The sequence below is a fragment of the Lemur catta genome, chromosome 9 (genome assembly GCF_020740605.2).
Source record: "Lemur catta isolate mLemCat1 chromosome 9, mLemCat1.pri, whole genome shotgun sequence".
Classification (NCBI taxonomy): domain Eukaryota; kingdom Metazoa; phylum Chordata; class Mammalia; order Primates; family Lemuridae; genus Lemur; species Lemur catta.
The window spans coordinates 3,925,714-3,948,024 of record NC_059136.1 but is presented as its reverse complement, the minus strand read 5'-3'; the positions used below and the strand labels follow the sequence as shown (position 1 = coordinate 3,948,024).

Genomic DNA, 22,311 nt, shown 5'->3' with positions numbered 1-22,311 from the left:
CATCGGCATCTTTTTTGTTATGATGCAAGTGTGTCAATTTCAAAGGGATTTTGGTGGTTTTTGTTTTTGTTTTTATTTTTAGCCAATTAAGACAGATGTGCTCTCAGATTACTTACCCAAAACTCCCTTAAGGCAAAAGAAAGGGATATTAAAATACGACAGCACTTATTTTGTGTGAAAAGTTGAATGTGCTCAGTGTTTCTTGCTGGGAACATACGTAGGTGAATGTGACACTGGGTGACGTGAAGACCTCCCAAGGGAACCTAACTCTGGACAAGTTGTTGGTCAAGCTGACCTAGACCCGGGTCTTCACCGCATCTCCCAAGGGGAGTCCCTGGGGAGCCTTCGTGGAGCAGCGGCGTCATGTGAGCCTCAAATGCCGAGGCCAGGCCCGCTGTCCTCCCACACGCACCCCTCCCCGGGCTGCAGCGCCCCAGGGCTTCCCAGCCGACTGTCCAGCTCTGCAGTCCTCACCCCTGTGCTGCACTCTCCACTGCCATGGCCGCCTGGCTCCTGCCCCTCCTCTCCGATGTCTAAGGGGCATCTCGCGTTTGATACACTCAGTCCAAGCAGACAGAAGCTGCCTTCTCTCCTCCCACCTGCACCTCTCCAAGTCCTTCCCTTCTCAGGAAATGCTAGCACCTTCCATGCGGTTGTTCAGACAGATCTCAAACAGCCACCTGCCTTCCTCTGCCTCCCTGGCTCCCTGCATCCCCTGAGTCCAGCAGCGCTGCCTCCAGGTGGCCTCCACAGCGCCCTGCCACCCTGCTCCCTCTTCTCCCTGCTTCCAACCCCGCCCCTGCTGTCTGTCCTGACCCTTCAAACACACAGAGCAGATGGCGCCGCTCCCCACTGGAACCAGTCCACTCCTCACCTGCTTCCCAGCCCTGCCAGGGTCCTGCCCTCCTCTGCCTCCACGGGACCTGCGCCCAGTCACCCGTGTGTCTGCGGCAGACTTGCAGGCCTGCTGAGCTCCTCACCTCCCTGTGCGGATTCCTGCCTCAGGCCTCTGCTCTTCGCTCTGCCTGGGTGCTGTGCCCCCAAATCCCGGGGTTGCTCCTTCAGTTCTCAGCTGACCCGGACCCAGGGTCACCTCCCCGGGGAGCCCCTTGCTGATTACTCAATTTGAAATGCTCCTGAAGCGCTAGGCGTTCTCTGTCACGTATCCTCTTAGCTTTTATTAATGTCACCATCTAAAGTGCCACCGCTTATCTACTTGGTCCCTTGCTGATGATCCATGTCCCCACCACCTGCTTAAGCCCCTCCCACCCTCCTGGGCTCCCAGGCTAGAAACTGCACAGGGCAGGGACTTGGTCTTGTTCACCTGGTACCCTTTTCCTCTGGAGCAGTGCCTGGAACACAGTAGGTGCTCAATAACTATGCTTTGAGTGAACAGTGAGGGCCAGGCTGCCCAGTGCTCTGAAGCGAACACACCATCTAACGTCCCAGCGCCTTCCTTGTGGGCCACCCCCAGGGCTTCCTTACAGCTCAGGCCTGGCACCTGCTTCCCACCCATGTGCAGAGCAGGGCTCATTCTCTGAGCCTCTCGGAGCCTCCGTGTGCTTTGCTTGGAAGTGGGGGTGACTGTTCCTCTCTCAGAAGGTTGTGAGCGACGGTGGGCAGGTGTTTCTTGGGTGCTGGCACATGACAGGCCGTCGGCACAGTGTCACTGTAACCTGTCCACCCCTGGGCCTGGGGATGGTGGAGGGAGTGCCCAACCACTCCAGCTCTGCTTGTCTGACATCTTTCCTCTTTGCAGACTGAGGCTCCTCTACTGATCCGGCCCTACTTGGCAGACATGACACTCTCTGAAATCCACGTTGTCCTGACCGGAGGCTACTCCACCATTGCTGGCAGCCTGCTGGGCGTCTATATCTCCTTTGGGGTAGGTAGAGGCTTCTTCTGCTTGACTGTGCCCAGGACCTGAAACCCACCTTCGTGGGAGCCCCACACAGCTCCGGCCAGAGCAGCCCTGGGGTCTCTCTGAGCCTGGAGCCCGGGCTGCTGTGCTGGGGAGAGGAGAAGCGTCCCCTGGGCAAGGCAGGCCTGGAGGCTGCACCATTTGCTCAGGCTTCTCCCATGGCCACTGGGGGAAAGACTCCCAGTATTCCATGTATGGAGTGCCTGCTACGTACCAGGCAGTGTGCTAATTGTTTTAATATCCCGATTTCAAAGATGAGGAAATTGAGGCGTAGAGAATAAGTGAGAAACCCAATGCCAGGATCTGAGCCCAGATCTGTGTGACCCCAAAACTCATGCTCACTTCTCCACAGTCCCACACCCAGGCTGTCCCTGGAGAGATACCCTACTCCTTCCCTGCTGCTCCCCCACACTATCTGGGCTCACGTCCTTCCTCTGTTCCTACATTATTGCTGGTGCAGCTACTGATCACCTGCACTTGTAGGTCAAATAACAGCGGTGTGACCCGGGCGCTTAGACCAGTCGCAGTCCTCCTCCTGCGCCACAGGCAGAGGAACCTGCTGTGGATCCCGGTGCCTTATACTTCCTTGTGCTTCCACCAGCAGATCCTCAAAGATGGTGGGTTTTTCCTTAACTGTCAAAGCAATCCTCAGTTGTTGCAAAAGTGACAGTTGAAAATCTCTTTCTTAACCCCACTTCCCATGAGTAACTGCTTTTAACAGCTTAGAGCAGTGGTTCTCAAAGTGTGGTCCGTGGACTAGCACCATCGGCTCACCTGAGAACTTGCTAGAAATGCAGAGTCTCAGCCCATCCCAGACCTGCACAATCAGAAACACAGGTTTGGGGCCTGACATACTGATGGTCGCTCTATTTGAGACCCACTGACTTAAAAATATGTCTTTCCAGAGCTTTCTGTGTGGCCATCTAAGTACATACACCTGAACGCAGACGCTTCCTTTCTTTTTCATAAAAGATGAGGTAATTCTACCCATACTTTTCTGCAACTTGCTCTTTTCTTGTAACATTCTGGTCAAGACACAAAATCCAGAGGGACAAAAGAAATAGTCGACAGAGCTGACTAATGTAAATGAAAAACGTGCTTTGGGGGAAAGTCACCGTTTAAAAAGTTATTGATCAGGAGAAAATATTTCATAAATTATGAAAACATATTCAAGCTCACTGATCAAAGAAATTAAAACAATAATATATTTATGTCTTCTAAATGATATGCAATACTCTATGTGCCTCTAAATGGCCAGGGGGTAGGGTACTCACCCACTCATGGTGGGAGTTTAATTTGCTATAACCTTTTTGGAGAACATCTATCAATCAAATTTTAAAAACTTTTAAAATTACATTTTATTTTTTGTACATGTATCAGTCAATTTAAAAATACTCCTTCCCTCTGATCCAGTGAGGAATATTATGATACAGAAATGTCCTCACAAGTGTTCAAACAATGTAAAATTTTGACATTATTTGTAACTGTGAACAAAGAAAGCCGGAATGTTCCACAGGTTGGGGATGACTGGGGTGCGTTACTCCACGTGTGGCAATGCCACTGAGCCCAGGAGCGAGGACACCTGGTTTGCAGAGAGACCCTGAGCTGCCTGTGCCTGTCCCCCAGGCTCTCCTGATGCTGCATGTGTATGGGTGGGGGGACCACAGAACAACTGCGCTGTCCCCTTCTCTGGTCCCGAACTACACCTGTCTCTCATCTCTGTCCCTGGCGGTGGCCGAGAGGTGGGTAAGAGGACAAGCCAGGCTGCCCTTCAGTCTGTCCTTCACTCAGGACGCCTGGGCCACACCAAGACGCTCAGCTCCACTCCCCACAGAGCTGCCTGGGCAGAGCTGGTGGCTGTGTGACTTTTCAAGAAGGGCCCTTTGCACGCTGGGACTTTGGTTTCTGGCCAAGTACCCGAGACTGTCATCTGCTTTGCACCTTGTGTCACTGAAGCCTGGGAAGGGCTCCTCAGAGCTGGTGCAGCCCCCACCCACCCATTGCCAGTTGTTTTTGGAAGGAATTTGATGTTTCAGAAATCGAAACCCAAAACTTTCTTCCTGAAATTTTTTTCAAGGTAGAACATTGCGGAAGGCGATGCCATAATATTTTCAGGACTTAGGACCTTTAAATGTCTTAACCTTGCTTTGGTCCCTACAGTTATGAAAAGAATACCTCTGGTGTTCTCCTGGTGCAAAAGCGTCACTGCGGCTCCCAGCCATTGCTTAAAACTGAAATACTGGAAGAACGTTCTCCCTTTCTACGCTCTGGCTTTATACCCAGCCTCCTTCCTTCCCTTTCTCAGGCCACAGTCCAGGCCCAGCCCTGGGTAATCTGGCCTCCCCAGGGACAGAGCCTGGGAACCTACTTCCCTTTAGCTGCAGGGAATGTGCAGGTGGCCAGGGTCGGTTGTGTGCCCTTGGGCCTGCAGTCACAGCCTCTGGTTTGGAAGCCCCAGGCTACAACAGAGCTGGCCCAGGGGGAGAGCCTGGAACAGGTCTTCCTCCCCTCCTCCCTTCTCCCCTCCTCCCTTCTCCCCTCCTCCCATCTTCTCCCCTCCTCCCTCCACCCCTCTCCCCTCCTCCCTTCCTCTCTCCTCTCCTCCTCCTCTTCTCCCCTCCTCCCCTTCTCCCTTTTCCGCTCCTCCCCTGCTCCCCCCCTGCCCCTGCATCTGTCCCTATCTAGTCTCCAGGGAAGCTCTCTTCTGCCCCCTCTGGGCTGTTGGCCGCCACTGCAGCATCCTGCCTTCCACCCTCTCCCCTCTGTCCTTTAACTCCAGCCCAGTCAGGTCAGCCCCCTTAACCCAGAAGAGTCCCTCTTGCTGTCTCTTCCAAGGTCCCATATCCTTAAGTCCTTTCACTCTGTTGTTCAGCCTCTGGCTCCCTTTGCCCCGCGCCCCTCCTATTGCTGATACACGGACATTTCTAGACCTGCGCTGTTGCCACAGTAGCCACCGACCACATGTGGCTGTTGAGTACTTGAAATGTGACATGCAGTGAGACTTACTGCAGGAAAAAGATTGAGATTTTATTAATAATTTTATATTGATTGCATGGGTGGAAAGAAAATATTTTGGATATATTTGTATAAATAAAACATTGTTAAAACTAATAGGTTGGGCACATTGACTCACACCAATAATCCTAGCACTCTGGGAAGCTGAGGCGGGATTGTTTGAGGCCAGGAGTTCAAGACTAGCCTGAGCAACATAAAGAGACCCCGTCTCTACAAAAAATAAAAAACATTACCCAGGCATTGTGGCTCAAGTCTGTAGTCCCAGCTACTCGGGAGGCTGAGGCAGGAGGATCCCTTCAGCCCAAGAGTTTGAGGTTGCAGTGAGCTATGATGATGCCACTGCACTCTAGCCAGGGTGACAGAGTGAGACCCAGTCTCAAGAAAAATAAATAAATAATTTCACTTGTTCATTTTTACTTTTTAAAATGTTACTACTGTAATAGAAAATTTAAATTATGGATGTGTTTCCCATAATATTTGCATTGGGCATTGCTGGTCTAGGCCTTCCCCCAGGTCCGTGCCTCCAGGGGTCACAGCTGAACCCTTTCATTGCAACTCCCACACACAGCTGGACCCACACCGTCCTTCCCCAAGGCTCTAAAGTAGGCAACGGCTCCCCTGGTAACCCCTAGAGACTGGCCCCTCTGCCGGCTCAGGGACCCCATGAGAGGAGACCCAGATGTGAGCCTCAAACTGCGAACACACTGAGCACTTGGCCACCCATGTTCCTCCAGGAATTGTGCACAGGGCCTGTGAGACCCCGCGCAGGGTCCAGTGAGAGTCTACAGCTTAGTGTCCCCATCTGTACAACGGGCAGAGTCACTGCCCACCGCACGGCCGGGCGGGGATTAAATACAGTAACATGCGGAGGATGCCTCGCGTGGAGGTGAAGGAGCAAAAACTCTTTCCTGACACGTTGGGGTCAGAAATCTGTCCTTCTGAAACTGTCCATTTAATGCTTTGCAGTTGTCTGGATTTACTCCCTTTCTCAGTAGAGATCCTTTAGAAAATTCAAGTGAGGCTCTCTTACCCTTGACCCCTGTCCACATGGGACACCTTTGGGTCAGAGAGAGGAGGGCCGTGGCAGGAGTGGGCCCTCGGGTGGCAGGACAGAAGGCATTCCTGACCGGGTGCCTGGAGGCAGGGTTGGGGGATGTCACGGCCTTGCAGAGTAGCTGGCAGTGGGGAGGCTGGGTGGGGGCTGACCCAGCACCCAGGGAGCCCCGCCTGTGCGGGACTCAGCCCTTTCCACAGGGAGCAGGAAACAACCGGCTGCCGCATTTGAGGCTGTGGCCACCACTGGCCCACTCAGAGGACAGTGTCCAGGAATGTGACAACTGCAGAGTATGTTCCCCGCTGGGACCCAAGTTTACAAACCAGACGTAATCTACAAGCCAGAGGAAGGGGCAGAGTCCTGGCTGGTGGAGGGAAAAGTCCCAAGATTCGGGTGTGGTACTGTCCTCACTGGAGCTGGGCCACGGAGGAGGGAGGTGAAGTCCCAACGCCCAGCCCAGACAGTGCAGAGAGGACACTGCCCCCAGCGGGGCTTCATCCAGCAGGGAACAGGACCCGGGGCCCGCACACCTGTCAGGCTGTCGCTGGTTCTTGTCCACGTTTTAAGGAATTTCTGTTTGTCATGGAAAGAACAACTGGGGTTTAGAAGAGGAAGAAGGATGATCCAAGGGGTTTCAGAGCCTGGGAGTGTTTCCCACCTGGCTTCCCATCGGCAGGTGCTGGTACGTCCCTGGGGTGACAATGGGGTGTCTCTCAAGCTTCTGCCTTTGCTTTTATCAGCCTGAGCATGGACTTCAACTTCCCTCCTCCTCCTTCACCTTTTTATTTGAAATTTGAGAATGAGGTTGGCTTATTGTAGACTTTAAGGAGAACAAGTGTATTTTACAATCATGAAAAGGATATTGAGGATATTTTGAAAGATACTGAAAAGCAGAAAGGAAAGAAAATCACCATGGACCTGGTACCAGGGACAGCTAGTGCGTTGACATTCCGGGGTATTCTTTCTGCTCTTCTTTCTGTGCATCGCTGGGGTTTGTTTTCTCCCCCGTCGTCTTGGTTATTCTCTGCGTGCGACTGTGTGGGCACATGCCTGTGTTATCACGAGACTTTGAGAACCATCATTTTCAGTGGCAGCGTGACAGCGTGTGGCCATTGTCCTGTTGTTAGATGTTTGAGTTGGTTCAAATTTCCCCACTGAGTAAATGACACAGTGAGGGGGAAAGTTAAAGTGTCACGTCTACCTCTGTGGAAGAGAACAGGGAAGCAAAGTGCTTGGGGTCACAGTGAGGATGAAAATTCAGGAGGGAGAATGCTGGGGGGCGGTCCTGGAGGCTGACCCAGGGCCAAAGGATGGCTGTTGTAGGCGGCAGATTTCCTGGGAAACAGTTCTCGAACTACAGGAGCGGTGTCATGCACTGTCTTGATGTGGTGAGTTCCCCGTCACAGTGAGCATTCAAAGTGAATCCTATAGAGGGAGTACAATTCCTGCACTAGGACATGACCTACGCTAAGGTTGAATCGGGTTACCTCTTAAATCCGTCTCAACTATCAGTTCTGGAGCTTTGTTGAAAACCACCACAAAACCCTAAGCTAAGAGAGAAACTCAGCTAATGGGGATTAGTGATCAAAGACAGCTAAAAAACTTCCTAAAAAGGAAGGAAGAACCTTGAGCTTGGAGCCAAAAGATGTGATAGGTTCTAACGCCTTCTCTTCTTTTATTTTGATCAAGTTGTATTTAATCCGTTGGAACCTCAGTTTCCTCATCTGTAAAATGGGGATAGCAGCACTTGCCCTACCTAACTTAGGGCAGCTCTGGGAGGAAGTACGAGTCCTGTACATACAGCCTGTGACCCTCTATGCACAAAAGGTATTGTTATTAGCAATGATGATAGCAGTAATGACAACGAGGACATACCAGTGGGGAGACTACACATGTCCCCCTGCTGCCCTGAGCCTCAGTCCTTGGCCCCCAACATTTCTCTGACCGTCCGCCTGTCACCCCCACCCTCACTCTTGCAGATCGATGCTGCCTCATTGATTGCTGCGTCCGTGATGGCTGCCCCTTGTGCTTTGGCCCTCTCAAAGCTGGTCTACCCGGAGGTGGAGGAGTCCAAGTTTAAGAGTGAGGAAGGAGTGAAACTGACCTACGGGTGAGCGCAGCAGGAGGGCCTGCAGATGCAGGGGTGGTGTCGGGGGGAGCACAGGCCCAGGGTCCTGTTCTCTCTGCCCATCACTGTCCTCCACCAGCCCAGGCCCACCTGTCCTCTTCCGCTGCCCTGGTTGTGCCTGAGTCCATTCTCTGATGCTTATAAGAGAATACCTGAAACTGGGTCATTTATAAGCCAGGGGAATTCATTTCTTACATTTATGGAGGCTGAGAAGTCCAAAGTCAAGGGGCTGCATTTGCTGAGAGCCTTCTTGCTGTCAGGGACTCTGCAGAGTGTTGAGATGGTGCAGGGCATCGTGTAGTGAGGGGACTGAGTGTGCTACCTGCTTGCTCAGGTCACTCTTCCTCTTCTTACGAAGCCACCAGTGCCACTCCCCTGATAACCCATTAACCCATTGATCCAAAATCAGTGTCAGCCCCCATGACCCAATTACCTCTCAAAGCCCCCACCTCTCCATACTGCCCCATTGGGGGTTAAGTTTTGACACGAGTTGCAGAGGGAACAAACATTCAAAGCACAGTGCTTGCAAACATGCAGACTCTCCTTCTCACGTGTTAATCTCCACTGTCTGACCAGCAGGAAACAGCAGACTGGTCAGGCTTGGGAGTGAGGCCTGGATTTGGGGGTGTGGCCTGGGGCCTGTGTATGTATGTCACGAAAAGGTTTCATGCCACCTCCTCCACATGCCTGAGCCCTGACCACCAGGTGTCAACCACATACTGACGTATTTTGCACTGTCTTTGATTTCACTTACCTCCTAACATCTCTTCATCACAGTCTTAACCAGTGTTGTTTAACATTTAATCCTTAAAAAATGTTGAAAACGCACCCTGTGGACAAATGTGCTTGGGGACACAGTGGGCAACCCCAATGTCACAACGTCCTGAGGCTCCAGGGCAGTGCTGTCCCATGGAAAGAGAACATGAGCTGCATCTGTCATCTTCAATTTCCTCTAGCTGTCTTTTAAAAACCACAAAGAGGGCCAGGTGAGGTGGCTCACATCTGTAATCCTCGTACTCTGGGAGGCCCAGGCTGAAGGATCACTTGAGCTCAGGAGTTCGAGACCAGCCTGAGCAAGAGCAAGACCCCATCTTTACTAACAATGGAAAAATTAGCCAGGCATGGTAGCACAGGCCTGTAGTACCAGGTACTTGGGAGGCGGAGGCAAGAGGATCACTTGAGCTCAAGAGTTTGAGGTTGCAGTGAGCTGTGATGACTTCACTGTACTCTACACATGTCAACAGAGCCAGACCCTGTCTCAAAATAAAAAAAAAAAGAAAAAAAGGAAAGAACAGAAAGGACAAAAATATAAACAAAATATTCTAATGCTGAAATGTTAAGTAGACTCTTTGTCCTTTTTTCATCACAGGATCTCAAAAGAAGGACAAAGAAATGGGGGATTTTAATAAGATATTTTACTTAAGCCAACATACCCAAAATATTCTCATTTCAACATAAAAAATTTATATTTCAATCAATGTGAAAGTTCTTGAAATAGTTTGCATTGGTTCATACTAAATCCCCAAAGTCTGGTGTGTGTCTTACACTTATAGCACAAGTCAGTTTGACCCAGCCTCCCTTCACGTGGTCAAAAGCCACATGTGGCTAATGGCTTCCGTGTGGGCCAGCGACGTGCTAGAAACCTGAGTGTCATCCTAGCGCTTTGACCATCCACTCTCTTGCGCTCTGGGTCTCAGAGGGAAAACAAGGGACCTTTGGCTCTGAAATGCTCTGTCCAAGCTTTCTCCTTGAGCCTGTAGGATGGGGACCCTTGCCATTTGTGGGGACAGGCCAATAATGATCACTTTTGACCCCAACAACAGAGATGCTCGGAACCTCATAGAAGCAGTCAGCATTGGGGCCACCATCTCAGTGAAAGTGGTCACCAACATTATTGCCAACCTGATTGCGTACCTCGCTGTGCTGGCCTTCATCAACGCTGTCCTCTCCTGGCTGGGAAACATGGTGGACATCGACGGGCTCAGCTTCCAGGTGTGGGTCCAGCCAGCCCGCTCAGCCTGTGGAGGGGATGGCCTCGGGTGGGCAGTGGGCAGTGGCCTAGGCCCAGCACAGGGTCCCAGCCATGCTTCTTGTCCTCACGCCCTAGCTCATCTGCTCCTACATCCTGCGGCCTGTGGCCTTCCTGATGGGCGTGGCCTGGGAGGACTGCCCCGTGGTGGCTGAGCTGCTGGGGATGAAGCTGTTTGTGAACGAGTTTGTGGCCTATCAGGAACTGTCCAAGTACAAGCAGCGCCGCCTGGCAGGGGCTGAGGAGTGGGCTGGCACCAGGAAGCAGTGGATCTCTGTGAGTGTCTGCGTCCCCCCCTGCAGCCTGGCTCCCTGGGCCTGGCTGAGACACACTGAAGTGGCACTTAACCTGCCACATCCTATGGTCCTGGGAAACAGGATGGCTTCAGGCTTTGCTGCCATCTCTCTTGGGGCCTCTCAGGAGGCCGAGGTGCAGGTGTGAAGAAAGAGCCTTGTTTGAGATAGCTGAGATCTAGGTCTACATGGGCCACCCGCTGTGGCGTTGGGCCACTCGCTGTGCCTTGCCCCTGCAGTTGGAACACAGGGGGCAGTACCTGCCACCGTACCCGAAGGCGTAAGTGTGAGCTTCCCATGAGCCGGGAGAGGGAGCGAGACAGGCAGAGCTCACCATCCCCTCCCCTGCTAACATACTGCGTGCAGTCCAGGGCTTGGCTCTTCGGTTAAAATTTCTTCTAACAAGCCTCCGAAGCTCCATAAAATTAACCATTCTAAATGAATGCAATCTCAAGTAACATTACTGAGAATCAAAAAATTACCTGTAACCTCACATCAGAAAATAACAACTGTAGTTCTCCCCCTTTTCTTCTATTCTTTTGAAGAGAGCGTTTCCATTGTTGCTGTTAGAGCATCCACACTGGGGTGTGGCCAGCTCTGTTTTTACTTACTGTTATGACCTAAGCATCATTTTCCATATATGTGACCTAACACATTTAACACGTCCCTGCTGTTGGGCCATTCAGGTCAACTCCATCATTTGACCATTATCCACCGTGTTGAAATGAACATCCTTGTGCGTAGAACTTTTCCCTTTTCCTGGATCATTTCCTCAGGAGGTGTCCCGGATGTGGGCTGCTTGAGTCACACAGGAGTCCTCTGCGGTTGCTGCCGGGAGCCTCCCCAAAGGGTGGCAGCAGCTGAAGCCATCAGCTGAAATGACAGGCCCCGGCCGTGCCGCGAGCATTTGCTTCACCGCACACCAAACAGCTTTCAGTAGCCTCTTTACAAAAACAGGTTTTCTACTTTAATGAGCAAATAATAGCTCATTGTATTAATTCGCATTACTTGGGTGACTGGAAACTTTTAACGGGAAATATTTTTCTTGTCTTTTTGATTATTTTTTAAATGATAAAGAAACGTAGTCTTTAGTTAAAAAATAGTCTGTGTGAAGTAAAAAACACAGGTTTCCCCTCGCTCCTTGCCCTCAGCCCTGGTCTCACCCCTTCCTCTGAGATAGTAGCAGGCACGGCCCCTGGGGGTCTTTTTTATGAACTTAGCTCCTTCAGCAGGTGTCTGTGGAGACCACTTAGGCGCTGGGCACCGGGACGAAAGGGGCAGTTAGGTGGACACGGTGGCTCCCGCCTCTAGTCCTGGCACTTCGGGAGGCTGAGACAGGAGGGTCACTTGAGCCCAGGAGCTTGATGTTGCTGTGACCTATGATGACACCCACTGCACTCTAGCCTGAGTGACAGAACAGGACCCTGTCATGAAAAAAAAAAAAGAAAAGAAAAGTAAAGAAAAGAAAAGGCAAAAGATGGGGGCGGGTAATCAGACAGACATGGTCTCTGCTCTCATGGAACTTATGTCTAGTGAGAGACACAGAGAGTATAAGAAAGTAATAAAAAATAAATATCCACAATTTATGGTAAGTTCTATGAAGAAAACAACAAGAAAAAACAGAGAAGTGTCTTCCTTGGCTGCTCTGGTCAGAAGAGGCCTCCTTCATGTGTGGCATTTAGGCTACGACTTGGAGGAAGGAAACGGGGCCAGCCAGGAGCAGCTGGGAAGAACATTCCAGACAAAGGAAGAGGCCTGTGCAAAGGCCCTGAGGTTGCAAAGCACGTGGTCTGTTTAACAGGGAACAGAGAGGGGATAAGCACAGCTAGAGCAGGGGTGATTGTAAAAGAGAGTGGCAGAGGAGCAGGAAGTTACTGAGGATTGGACAGTTTGCATGTTAAGATCACTCGGGCTGCTGTAGGGAGCCCAGCTGTAGGTGAGCAGGCTGGGATACAGGTGCCTTAATACTTTCCCAGTAATGTTTATATAAACTCTTTGTTATAAAGACATTAGGCCTTTTCTGTTATATTTCCTACCAATATTTTTCCTAGTCTTTTCTTTTTTTCCCCACTTCATTTTGTAAACAGGGATTGGTTTTAAACATGGAATCTCTCACGCATCTGCCTGTCAGCCTTGCGCAGGGGCCGTGCTAACCTGCTCTGTGTCGTTCCAGGTTTAGTTCATGTGTTGCTGAAGTGAGCAGAGGAATGTTTTTTACACCAAGGCTTTTCCTTTGTGATTTCTTCTATTATTTCTAAACTTAGACAGTTATTTGATAAGTGTTAAAGTCCTGACACTATATGATGTTCTTAGTTAGGGCCAGGAGACTTGGAGTCAGACAGGGCTGAGTTCAAATTCTCACACAGCCACCTTCTTGCTGTGTGAACTGCTTCAGTTCCCTAAGCTTTCTGAGCATTACTTGGCTCCTCTCCAAAACGAGAGCAATAATACTACCTTTTAACAACAGTAATTATCTATATTTTCTAATGTTATATGTTTGAAATATTAATATTTATCTGCTTTGATGATGTACAATTAATGTTGTATATGGTCTGAGGTATGGACCTAAACCAATTTTTTTTCCAAATTTTTTCATTTTGGCTCTTAAGATTAATTTCTGGGACATTAAACAACTGTTCAGAATGAAAGGGAAGACCCGCCTTACTCAAACACGTGCTCTCTGCCTGGCCTTTCCCAAACATGAGATGAGCCTTACGACAGCCCTGCCCAGCAAGGACTATCATTCCCGCACTCCAGATGGAGAAGCGAAACCTTTAAAAGTCTATTGACTTGCTTGAGGTGATACTTGGTGGCATAAGCCTGGATGCCAGGTTGGCTGGGCTCCAAGTCCCTTGCTCTGTCCGGCAGGCCACACTCCCCCACTCCTGGCATGACAGCACAGCAAGCAGAAGCTGAGGGCTACAGTGTCGGAGACAGAGCTTAGTAGGGCCAGAGTGAGAGGACTGAGCGAGGCAGTCACATCCAGACAGGCTGGTGATGAAGATGAAGGGGTTGAAGGACAGGTGGGAGAGGTGGGAGTGGGGGACCTGGGAGGGCACAGCACAGAGAGCTCGAAGGGCAGGGACATGTAGGATGTGGGTGAAATTAAGGCCAGAGAGCCTGGGTGGTGTGGGGGTGCCCGTCCCCTCTGAGGGAGCCCCTCCCCGTTCATCTGTGTATTTCAGGTCAGAGCAGAAATCCTCACGACATTTGCCCTCTGTGGGTTTGCCAACTTCAGCTCCATCGGGATCATGCTGGGAGGCCTGAGTGAGTCCCCTCCCCCGTGTCCTGGAGAGTTGGGGGCCTGAACTCGCTGGGACCTGTGAGGCTCAGCTGTCTTGCCTGTCCAAGGCAGGGCCTGCACAAAGCCGCCACGGAGGTTCGTCCCAGCCCATGTTCTCCGCGGCTGGGGGTCGCCCAGGAGGTCAGCACCTTGGCCTTGCAGGCCAAGCCTGGCTCAGGACAGGAGGTGTGGTGCTGGCTTGTCCCCCGAGGCTTTGGCCTGCCTTCCCCACAGCTGCAGTGGGCAGGAGGCTCTGCTCTGTCCTCAGCTCTTTACAAATAGCATGTCCACTCCTCACGGCCACCTGCCTGGTGGCGTAATCATGCCATTTTGCAGAGAGGAAACTGAGTCTTGGAGAAGTGAAGTGATGGCCCAGGCTAGTCAGTGGCTGAGCCTGTGTTTAATCCCAAGTCTGCCTGACTCCAAACTCAGGTTTGTTCCTGCACCTGCCACTAATGGCACCTAGGTGTCAGAGCCAGGCCAAAACGGTTCCCAAACTCCGCAAGTGGCCAGGAGGAAAATGTCGGTCCCTCTGGCCACCCAGAAGCAGAAGGGAGGTCAGCAGACATAGCCAGAGCCACAGAACGTGGGCAGAGAGGTACGTGGCTTCCTCGGCCCAAGCACTCTGTTGCTTTGCAGCCTCCATGGTCCCCCAACGGAGGAGCGACATCTCCCGGATCGTGCTCCGGGCGCTCTTCACAGGTGCCTGTGTGACCCTGGTCAACGCCTGTGTGGCGGGTGAGTGCAGCCTGGCAGGCGCAGCACCTGGGGCCGTGATTTTCTAGGGGGGCTCTGCTCACCAGCTGCTCTCCCTCGCAGGCATCCTCTACGTACCCAGGGGGGCCGAGGTCGACTGCGTGTCCCTGCTAAACACAACCCTCAGCAGCACTAGCTTTGAGGTGTACCAGTGCTGCCACCAGGCCTTCCAGAGGTGAGGGCCAGCCATGGGGCTGTGGGGGCACGGGGGCACCAGCAGTGATGGCGTGCAGAAGGCCCGTGTGGCTGGGGATGCCTTTGGCACCAGGGAGAGGGGTAGCAATATCATGGCTGTGGCTGATGTGGCCAGGGGAGGAGGAAGTGAAGGCTTGAGGATCAAATTTGAAGAGGAAGGTGGACCAGAGACGTGCAGTAACTTTCCCAGGGCTGCACGGCCTGGTAGTGGCCAGCAGAGCCAGCCTGCAGCTCTCACAGAAACCTCTGCTTTCCTTTCAGCGTCGGCCTGGAGTTCGGCCCAGTGGCCCTGAACACCTGCTGTCAGTTTTACAGCCACCCAATCTGTGCGTAGCGCGGACGGACATCCTTGTGCCTTCTGAGGGTTGTTCTTCCCCAGGAAGCACCTGTCCCCATCTTCCGCTCTCCAGGCCCCTCCTCAGGGAAGCCGCAGGGCTTAGACCCTCAGTCGCACACTTGGCAATGAAAGCAGCCACCTTGCTGAAATGGCAGGAACATACCTAATCCCGCAATTTGCTAACAGCATGTGCAGATGAGTCATGAGCGGTGTCCCTGCTCTGTCTCTGCCTGGCTGGCAGGCACCCTGCAGGGACCCCTGTGCTCACAAAGGCCTGGAAGGAGCCAGCAGACAACAAGGGCCTGCAGAGCTTTCTATTTGCATGGGCAGAATCTGCTTTTAGAATTTGTGTTACAGCCTCCAGGGGTTCCTGGGAAGCCCCTGGAGGGACAGCGCGGGGCAAGCTGCAGGCCCCAGTTTCCTGCCCCAAACCATATCTGAGGCCAAATCGCATCCCCTGCGATGAGCCTGACTACATCTCAGAGATACCAGCGTGTCCGGGAGCAGAAAAAGCAGGAAAGACGGACCGGCTGACATTGCAGCCTCCTGCTACTTACTCCACAGCCACCTCTGCTTTAACTGACAGCAGTCACCAATTCTTTTCTTTCTCTTTGTCCCCATAAAATCAGCAGGCCACTTGTCCTTCCTGCTGACACCCCTTCTCTTTCTTTGGGATGCCACACCTTGTCCCTGTTCTCCCTGCCTTCCCTCTCTCTCTCTCTCTCACTCCTTTCTCCCCAAGAAGATAAACTTTTTGCTTTATGTATACTAACCCCAGTGTGAGAAATCCTTCTCCACCCGCACTGTGAGCACCTACTAGGCTTTCCACGCTAACAGGGCAGGCCGATGGAGTCAGCGGGGACTTCAGTAAAGTGAGGACACCTCCCAGCCCAGCCCCTCTCTCTGCACCCCCACTTCCTACCTCCCCGAAACGTGAGTTCTCAGGCTCACCTGTGCCTCCTTGTGTTTCCCCTCCACATGCAAACAGCAGCCTGGTCCTCTCCGTCCACCTCTCCTTGGGGTCCCTCACATGCACCTCGCCCTTCTGCTGTGGGCCCCACACCGAAGCCTGCTCCCCTCCTCCCTTCCCGGGCACTAGGGTCTCTCTGTGGCTTCCCTGCAGATGATGTGTCCCGGAGACTCCTGTCCCACTGCCTTCCCCCATAGCACTTCCCACACTGGTGTGCTGTGTAGCACCGTCCCACGAGGTGCTCAGAGGGTTCCAAGAGGCACAGGCTTGGAAAATGCTGGGTGAAATAAAATTGGACAGGGTTGTTTGGGCCTTTAGTTCCTTTTTGTTCTTTTAACTGTGGGCTTGTCAGAGCTTGGTGTGGATATGATATGAGGCTTTTTCCAAGTTTATTCGACCATAGGAACTTTTCTGATGGCAGTTTCTCTTAGTTGAAGGTTTCCTGGAATGCAGTTTGGTAATGTTGGTTGATGTTCAAACTGCTGCACTGCACGTAAGTGTAATACTAGCAGATATTGACGTGGCACTGTGGGCAGGCACTGTCCTCAGCGCCTTCTGTGTTTTAACTCCATCCTTACAACAACCCCATGAGGTGGGTACTATTATTCTCCGTAGTGCAGCGATATCAGAGGCCCAGACAGGTGAAGTAACGTGCCTAAGGTGACACAGCTGGCAAGACACAGAGGCAGGATTTGAACCCAGGGCATATGGTTCCATAAGCTGCTGTGTTCAACCTCTGTGCTGGCTGCTGGGGTTCAAGGCACTCCTTGTGTGGCTTGTCCTCACCTCTCCCCGCCTTTCCCCCCACCCCGAGCTCTCTGTGCTGGTCGGTCAGGCCTGACGCCCCTCCCTGCCTGTGTTTCTGGAGTTCCCGTCTCCCTTATGTCCATGCTGCTCGGATCTCAGGGGCTGCAGTGAGCTGGGATGTACCCTGTCCCTGTGGCCACTGAGCCTCACCCTCACCTGCCAGGTCCAGCTTCCTTTGCAGTTGTGGACAGCCATGACCTGAGGCAGAGGAGTGTGCAGCTCTGGGCGGCAGCCCCCAGCGGAGCCCCAGTGAGCCAGGTTCTGCTTCTGCTCTGCCGTGGACTTCGGTTCCAGTGGGCACTGGCCTTGCTTCTTGTGACCCTCACAGGCTGACCTGAGCCCCTGCCCTCAGGCCTCTAGATCGCAGAGGGAAGGCTGGGCCTGACTGCTACAGCCATAGCTAGGCCTTTGCCTTCTCTCTGCAGCAGCCCTCCCCGCCCCCACCATCTGCCACCTGTTCCCACTCCCCATGGGCTGCTGGCAGGAGGCCTTGCTGCTGTGGACGGCACCACCGCCCGCCAGCGTCGGCCGTGCGCCCCTCCCGGCCTGTCTGCTGGCCTCGGGTCCCCCAGCTGGGTCGTGGAACAGTCCAAGGACTCCCCCGACCTCCCTCCCTGGACGCCCTGCACACTCGTCACATGGCCAGTGGCGTTCCCGCGAAGACTGTGAGCCCCTGAACACAGGGCTCCCAATGTACCACAGTGTCTGAGTCCATTAGGGCTGATAGAGCAGAATACCATGAACTGGATAGCTCATAAACAACAGAAACAGTCCTGGACGGTAAGAAGTCCAAAATCAAGGCAGTGACAGATTCAGGGTTTGTTCAGAGCCTGTTTCTCACAAATGGCAGCTTCTTGCTGTGTCCTCACATGGTGGAAGAGGTGAGCAGGCTCCCTCAGGCCTCTACAGGAGGGCACTAATCCCTGGCTGGGCACAGTGGCTCAAGCCTGTCATCCCAGCACTTTGGGAGGCTGAGACGGGAGGATTACATGAGGCCTCCCTGGGCAACATAGTGAGATTCCATCAGAAATTATATTACTTTTGTTTTGAGACATGGTCTTGCTTTGTCACCTGGGCTAGTGTACAGTGGTATCATTGTAGCTCACTGCAACCTCAAACTCCTGAGCTCAAGTGATCTCCTGCCTCAGCCCCCCGAGTAGCTGGGACTACACGCAAATACCTGGCTAATTCTTCTATTTTTTGTAGAGATGGGGTTTTGTTCCAGGGCCGCTGATTCAATAAAGATTAAGAATTTCAAGATGGGCCGGGCGCGGCAGCTCACGCCTGTAATCCTAGCACACTGAGGGAGGCTGAGGCAGGAGGATCGCTTGAGGTCAGGAGTTTGAGACCAGCCTGAGCAAGAGTGAGACCCCATCTCTACTAAAAGTGAAAAGAAATTATATGGACAGCTAAAAATATATATATAGAAATATTAGCCAGGCATGGTGGCCCATGCCTGTAATCCCAGCGACTCAGGAGTCGGAGGCAGAAGGATCGCTTGAGCCCAGGAGTTTGAGGTTGCTGTGAGGTAGGCTGATGCTATGGCACTCTAGCCCGGGCAACAGAGCAAGACTCTGTCTCAAAACAAAAAAAAAAAAAAAAAAAGAATTTCAAGATGATGACATCAGGGACTAAACCCAGAGTGGAGCCCTGCTATGCACGGGGCCCTGTTACTGAACAGCTCTCAGACCCATGATGCCAGCCCTGGGAGTAGGGACAGACACCCCCTGGAATACTACCTATTAAGAACCTGGGACAAGGACCTCCTTGCTGTGGTGGGAACCCACAGTGCAGTCACAGGCTGTGAGGGTGGAGGCCAGAGATCCTGAAGGCCGTGGCTCCACCCTCACAGAAAACCTGGCCTGGAGCGTCAAGCTGTCAGGACCGTGACAGGTCTAGTGGCCTCTGGGTCCCTGGTGCTGAGTTCACACTGTCCCTCTTGTATTTGGGATAGGAGAACCCCTAAGTGCAAGCCCCTAAGTGCCCACCTTTGCTAAGCTAGAGCTGGTTTCTGACATTCACGACCAAGCCCAGCAGCCCTAAGGATCCTGGACTTCATCCAGCAGCAGGAGAGGAGCTGCCACCCTCGCTAGTGGGAAAGGGCAGGTGGAGCCAAGGCCAGGCACGTGGGGAGGGCCCTGTGGACGGAGCCCTCTGATGGACGTGGAGGAGCCTGAGACTGTGGCAGTCAAAAGTCCCGTGGAGAAAGGGAGTCCACACTGAGTGGTTAGCCCAGGGCTCCAGGCGCAGCACAAGAGCCAGGGGCTGCAGCCCGAGGGAGGAGGAGGTGCAGGCGCACACCTGAGCTCTGGAGGTAGCGCAGGCTCCTCCTGGGGCCTCACTGCTCTACCTGCCAGTGTCGGGGCGCTGCTCCTTCCTTGCAGGTTTTGCCCAAGGGTGGTCACCCAGTCCCTCCCTTATCTGGGAAAGGCTGCAACATTCACAAACACTTGACTAAAGGCTGGAGAGTGTCAAGAGGAATAAAGACAAGGAGGTCGAGGGATCTGGAGCCGACCAAGAGAGGTCTTGCATCTGGGACTGACTACACCCCCTTTTTCTAGGGGCAGAGAGGGCGTCCAGGGAGCTCCCCCTTCAGTCTCTCAGAGTCAGATGAGCTCTCATTTCCCCTCTTCCCTTCCCGAGCTGAGGTGGGGTACATACCTTCAGGTCACGCAGTTCCCCCTCTGGGAGTCCATCCTACAGAAAACGTTACACTCATGGACGTTCACTGCAGCCCGTCTCTAATATTGCAATAGCTGTGCCTCTGTGTGTGTGTGTGTGTGTGTGTGTGTGTGTGTGTGTGAGAGATATGTTTGTGTGTTATAGAAACATGCCTGGAAGCACATAGTCCTAACTATTAACAGCATTTACCTCTACGGAAGGAAGGGGGTGGGGAAGGAAGAGACTTTCCTCTGCCTCTCTCTACACTTTCTAAACGTCTGCAAAGTTTGAATTTATTATTTTTCCAGCATGTATTCAGGTATAATTTACAGAATGTGTAATTTTTAAATAATGACAATTAAAAAAATGACATTATTCCAAAGGTTGCAAGTTAGAGAAAAGAACATGAAGTTGGATGTTACAGATTTGAAGGGGGGGTTGAGCCTCGTGGTAGTTTCATTTCCTGCTCCGGTTTTTAGCGGTCTAGGGCAGGACCGGAGGAAGGGCTGCTAAGTTGACCCAGGAGAAGGCAGAAAGCTAAGGTGTGGGGGCTCAGCAGTGGAGGGTGGGGAACCCGTGGCCTCAAGGCCACATGGGGCCCTCCGGATATCCAACTGCAGACCTTGGACCAAACCCAAACTTGATAGCACAAATCCTGTCACATTTGCATTCAGTGAAAAGGCCACATGAGACCCCAAGCCGGCAGGTTCCCTCCGCATTGTCAGTCAGCACATTTAATCTTCCTGAGGTAGATGGGAATCCTAGATTTGCAGGGGAGGAAAGGGGTGAGAGAGGCACTCAGGAGCGCAAGGTCTAGGAGAAGGTGGGGCTGGGATTCAGATCAAGAAGAGTCCCCCGCCTGTGCTGCCCGGGCCCAGGTCCATGGGGGAAGAGCGGGAGGGGTGAAGAACTCGGTGCCAGGCGCGCAGTGTGGGAATTGCTGTCCCCTGGGTGGAGAAGCAAAGCCAGGAGGGAGAACTGGCTGTGCAGAGGATGGACTTTAGCAGAAGAGCTGTGGACACGGAGCAGGTGTGGGTTTCAGAGGAGCAGAGCTGTGTGGGACCAGCGTCTTCGTGCCTCTGACGAACTGGTGAGGGCCCATGAGGGCTGAGACGTCTCCTGGGAATGGACCGACCTGAACCCACAAAACGTGGTGGGGGGTGACGGGGGCCGGGCCTAGGTCCCTTGGTTGTCCTCCTTCCCAGCCCCTGGGAGTAAGAACTGGAGTAAGCATTCCACTGGCCATCTCAGCCGTGGGGGTCAAGCAGCTCTGGCCGGGGGCGCTGCCCCTGGGTGCAGTGGCCGGGGGCTGCTGACGGAGTGTGTTCTACTTCCTGCCACAGAACCGTGAGGCTCCCGCGTGGGTGACGTGGTGGCTGTGCCTACCTTCCGAAATGCCTGGGACTGTTCATGGGCTCCCGAGTCACCTCCTAGGGGTGGGATTCTTTGCAGGGGCCTGGGACACGTGGATGCGTTAGTGAGTGGCCCAGGCCAGTGAGGTTTGGGTTGTGTCAGTGTGACCCCTTCCATGTCCCCTGTCAGTGTGGCCCAGGGAATTTGTGGTTTCATAGGGCAGAGGAGTGCGCAGGGAACTCAGGTGGAGGCCATAGGGAAGGAGGGCGGGTAGAATGAACTGTGACCTCCTGGAGGGTCCCAGGCTGAGCTCTGGGTGTGAGAAAAAGGGGGCTGAGACCCCGGGAGCACACCGGTGACTCCTCCCGTTCCTATGTCCTCCTGCCCAGTTCCTAGCCTTAGCCTAGGACTTACTCTGTAAGTCTAGGGACCCCAAATTACAGAGGTGGCGATCAACCAGCACAGCTTTTTGGGAACAGAGAGGGTAAGGGACCAGCTCCTGACGGCCCAGCCTTCCCCAAGGGCACCAGCCTGATGGGGGGCAGGGCGGGCTGGTTTTTCACGCCAGCCCTAGTCCCCACCCTCCTCATCAGTGCCTGGCCAAGGACTTTCAAGGGGAGGTGGGACGAGGAGGGCCTGCCTGCAAGGGGACAGCCCAGAGGGCCGGAGCAGGCTAGAGCCCCAGGGGCGGCAAGGTCAGCGCCCAGTCCTCAAGGCCGCACTGCTCCCCAGGGCGGGGAGGAGATGCTGCTTTGGTCGGCCTTGGACTCTGGTGCTTCAAAGCATTTTCACCAGGAAGTATCCTTTATTCAAGGGGATCCAGATTCTACATGGAAAATTACCTCCTAAAACTGCAGATCAAGGTGGGTAAGACCCTGTAATTTCGGTGGAATAAGGGGTGATGTTAATCACCTTTCCTGTGTTTTCCAAGACGTCTTCATGGAGCAGGTGGTGCTTGTATAAGGCAGAGGCATAAATATTATTATTGCTCAATGTGCTTAAATCCTGGAGCCACGTGCCGGTGGTTTGGGCCAGTTTGGCTGGCAAGGCGGGCAACTCGCTCAGAACCGCTCTGGGGTCCCTGGTTTTTGCTCTGCCACCCTGGGGAACCTCCGGGTGCGCACCCCCGGGGGAGGGGTGCTGGGCTGTCACAGGGGACCTGGCTCCTGAGCCTGTCCCAGCGCTAAGCAGGGACTCCAGCCCGGGGCACGCCTCAGGATCTTTACAGTAGCCAGTTGCAAAGACGCCGCACCCCCGCCCGGGACCAGAGCACCCGGCCCTCGCTGACACCCGCAGGGCGGTCCTTGCACCCGCCTTGTATAGGTGACAGCTCCCAGGCTCAGACACAGTGACCAGAGCGAGGTCACGGAGCTGCTAAGTTACAGAGCCTGGGTTCAATCCCTGAGGTCCGGCGGCCCCGCGCCAGAGGAGGCTGTGTGTCCCTGGGCAAGTCCCTTTACTTCTCTGGGCGACCTGGCGAAGCGCCCTTGGCGGCGGCCACGCATGCTC

At 53.3% G+C, this 22,311-nt stretch overlaps 1 protein-coding gene and 1 non-coding gene across 4 annotated transcripts in view; one reads left to right on the top strand and one right to left on the bottom strand.

Moving 5' to 3' along the window:
- LOC123645091 (sodium/nucleoside cotransporter 1-like) overlaps positions 1-16,291 on the top strand; it is a 52,158-nt gene extending 35,867 nt beyond the window's left edge. For 2 of the 3 annotated variants that reach the window (XM_045561625.1, XM_045561624.1), the window contains exons 11-19: positions 1,760-1,885; positions 7,680-7,817; positions 7,970-8,100; positions 9,942-10,110; positions 10,226-10,423; positions 13,626-13,707; positions 14,363-14,461; positions 14,543-14,654; positions 14,936-16,291. In XM_045561625.1, coding sequence (XP_045417581.1) covers positions 1,760-1,885; positions 7,680-7,817; positions 7,970-8,100; positions 9,942-10,110; positions 10,226-10,423; positions 13,626-13,707; positions 14,363-14,461; positions 14,543-14,654; positions 14,936-15,008 — 1,128 coding nt within the window. In that variant the 3' untranslated portion in view covers positions 15,009-16,291. The remainder of the gene's footprint in view (positions 1-1,759; positions 1,886-7,679; positions 7,818-7,969; positions 8,101-9,941; positions 10,111-10,225; positions 10,424-13,625; positions 13,708-14,362; positions 14,462-14,542; positions 14,655-14,935) is intronic. The other variant, XM_045561626.1, reaches the window with a different exon arrangement.
- LOC123645332 lies at positions 12,537-12,643 on the bottom strand. The gene has a single exon (XR_006737522.1). It is a non-coding gene; the product is annotated as a U6 spliceosomal RNA (small nuclear RNA).
- Positions 16,292-22,311: the final 6,020 nt, after the last annotated feature.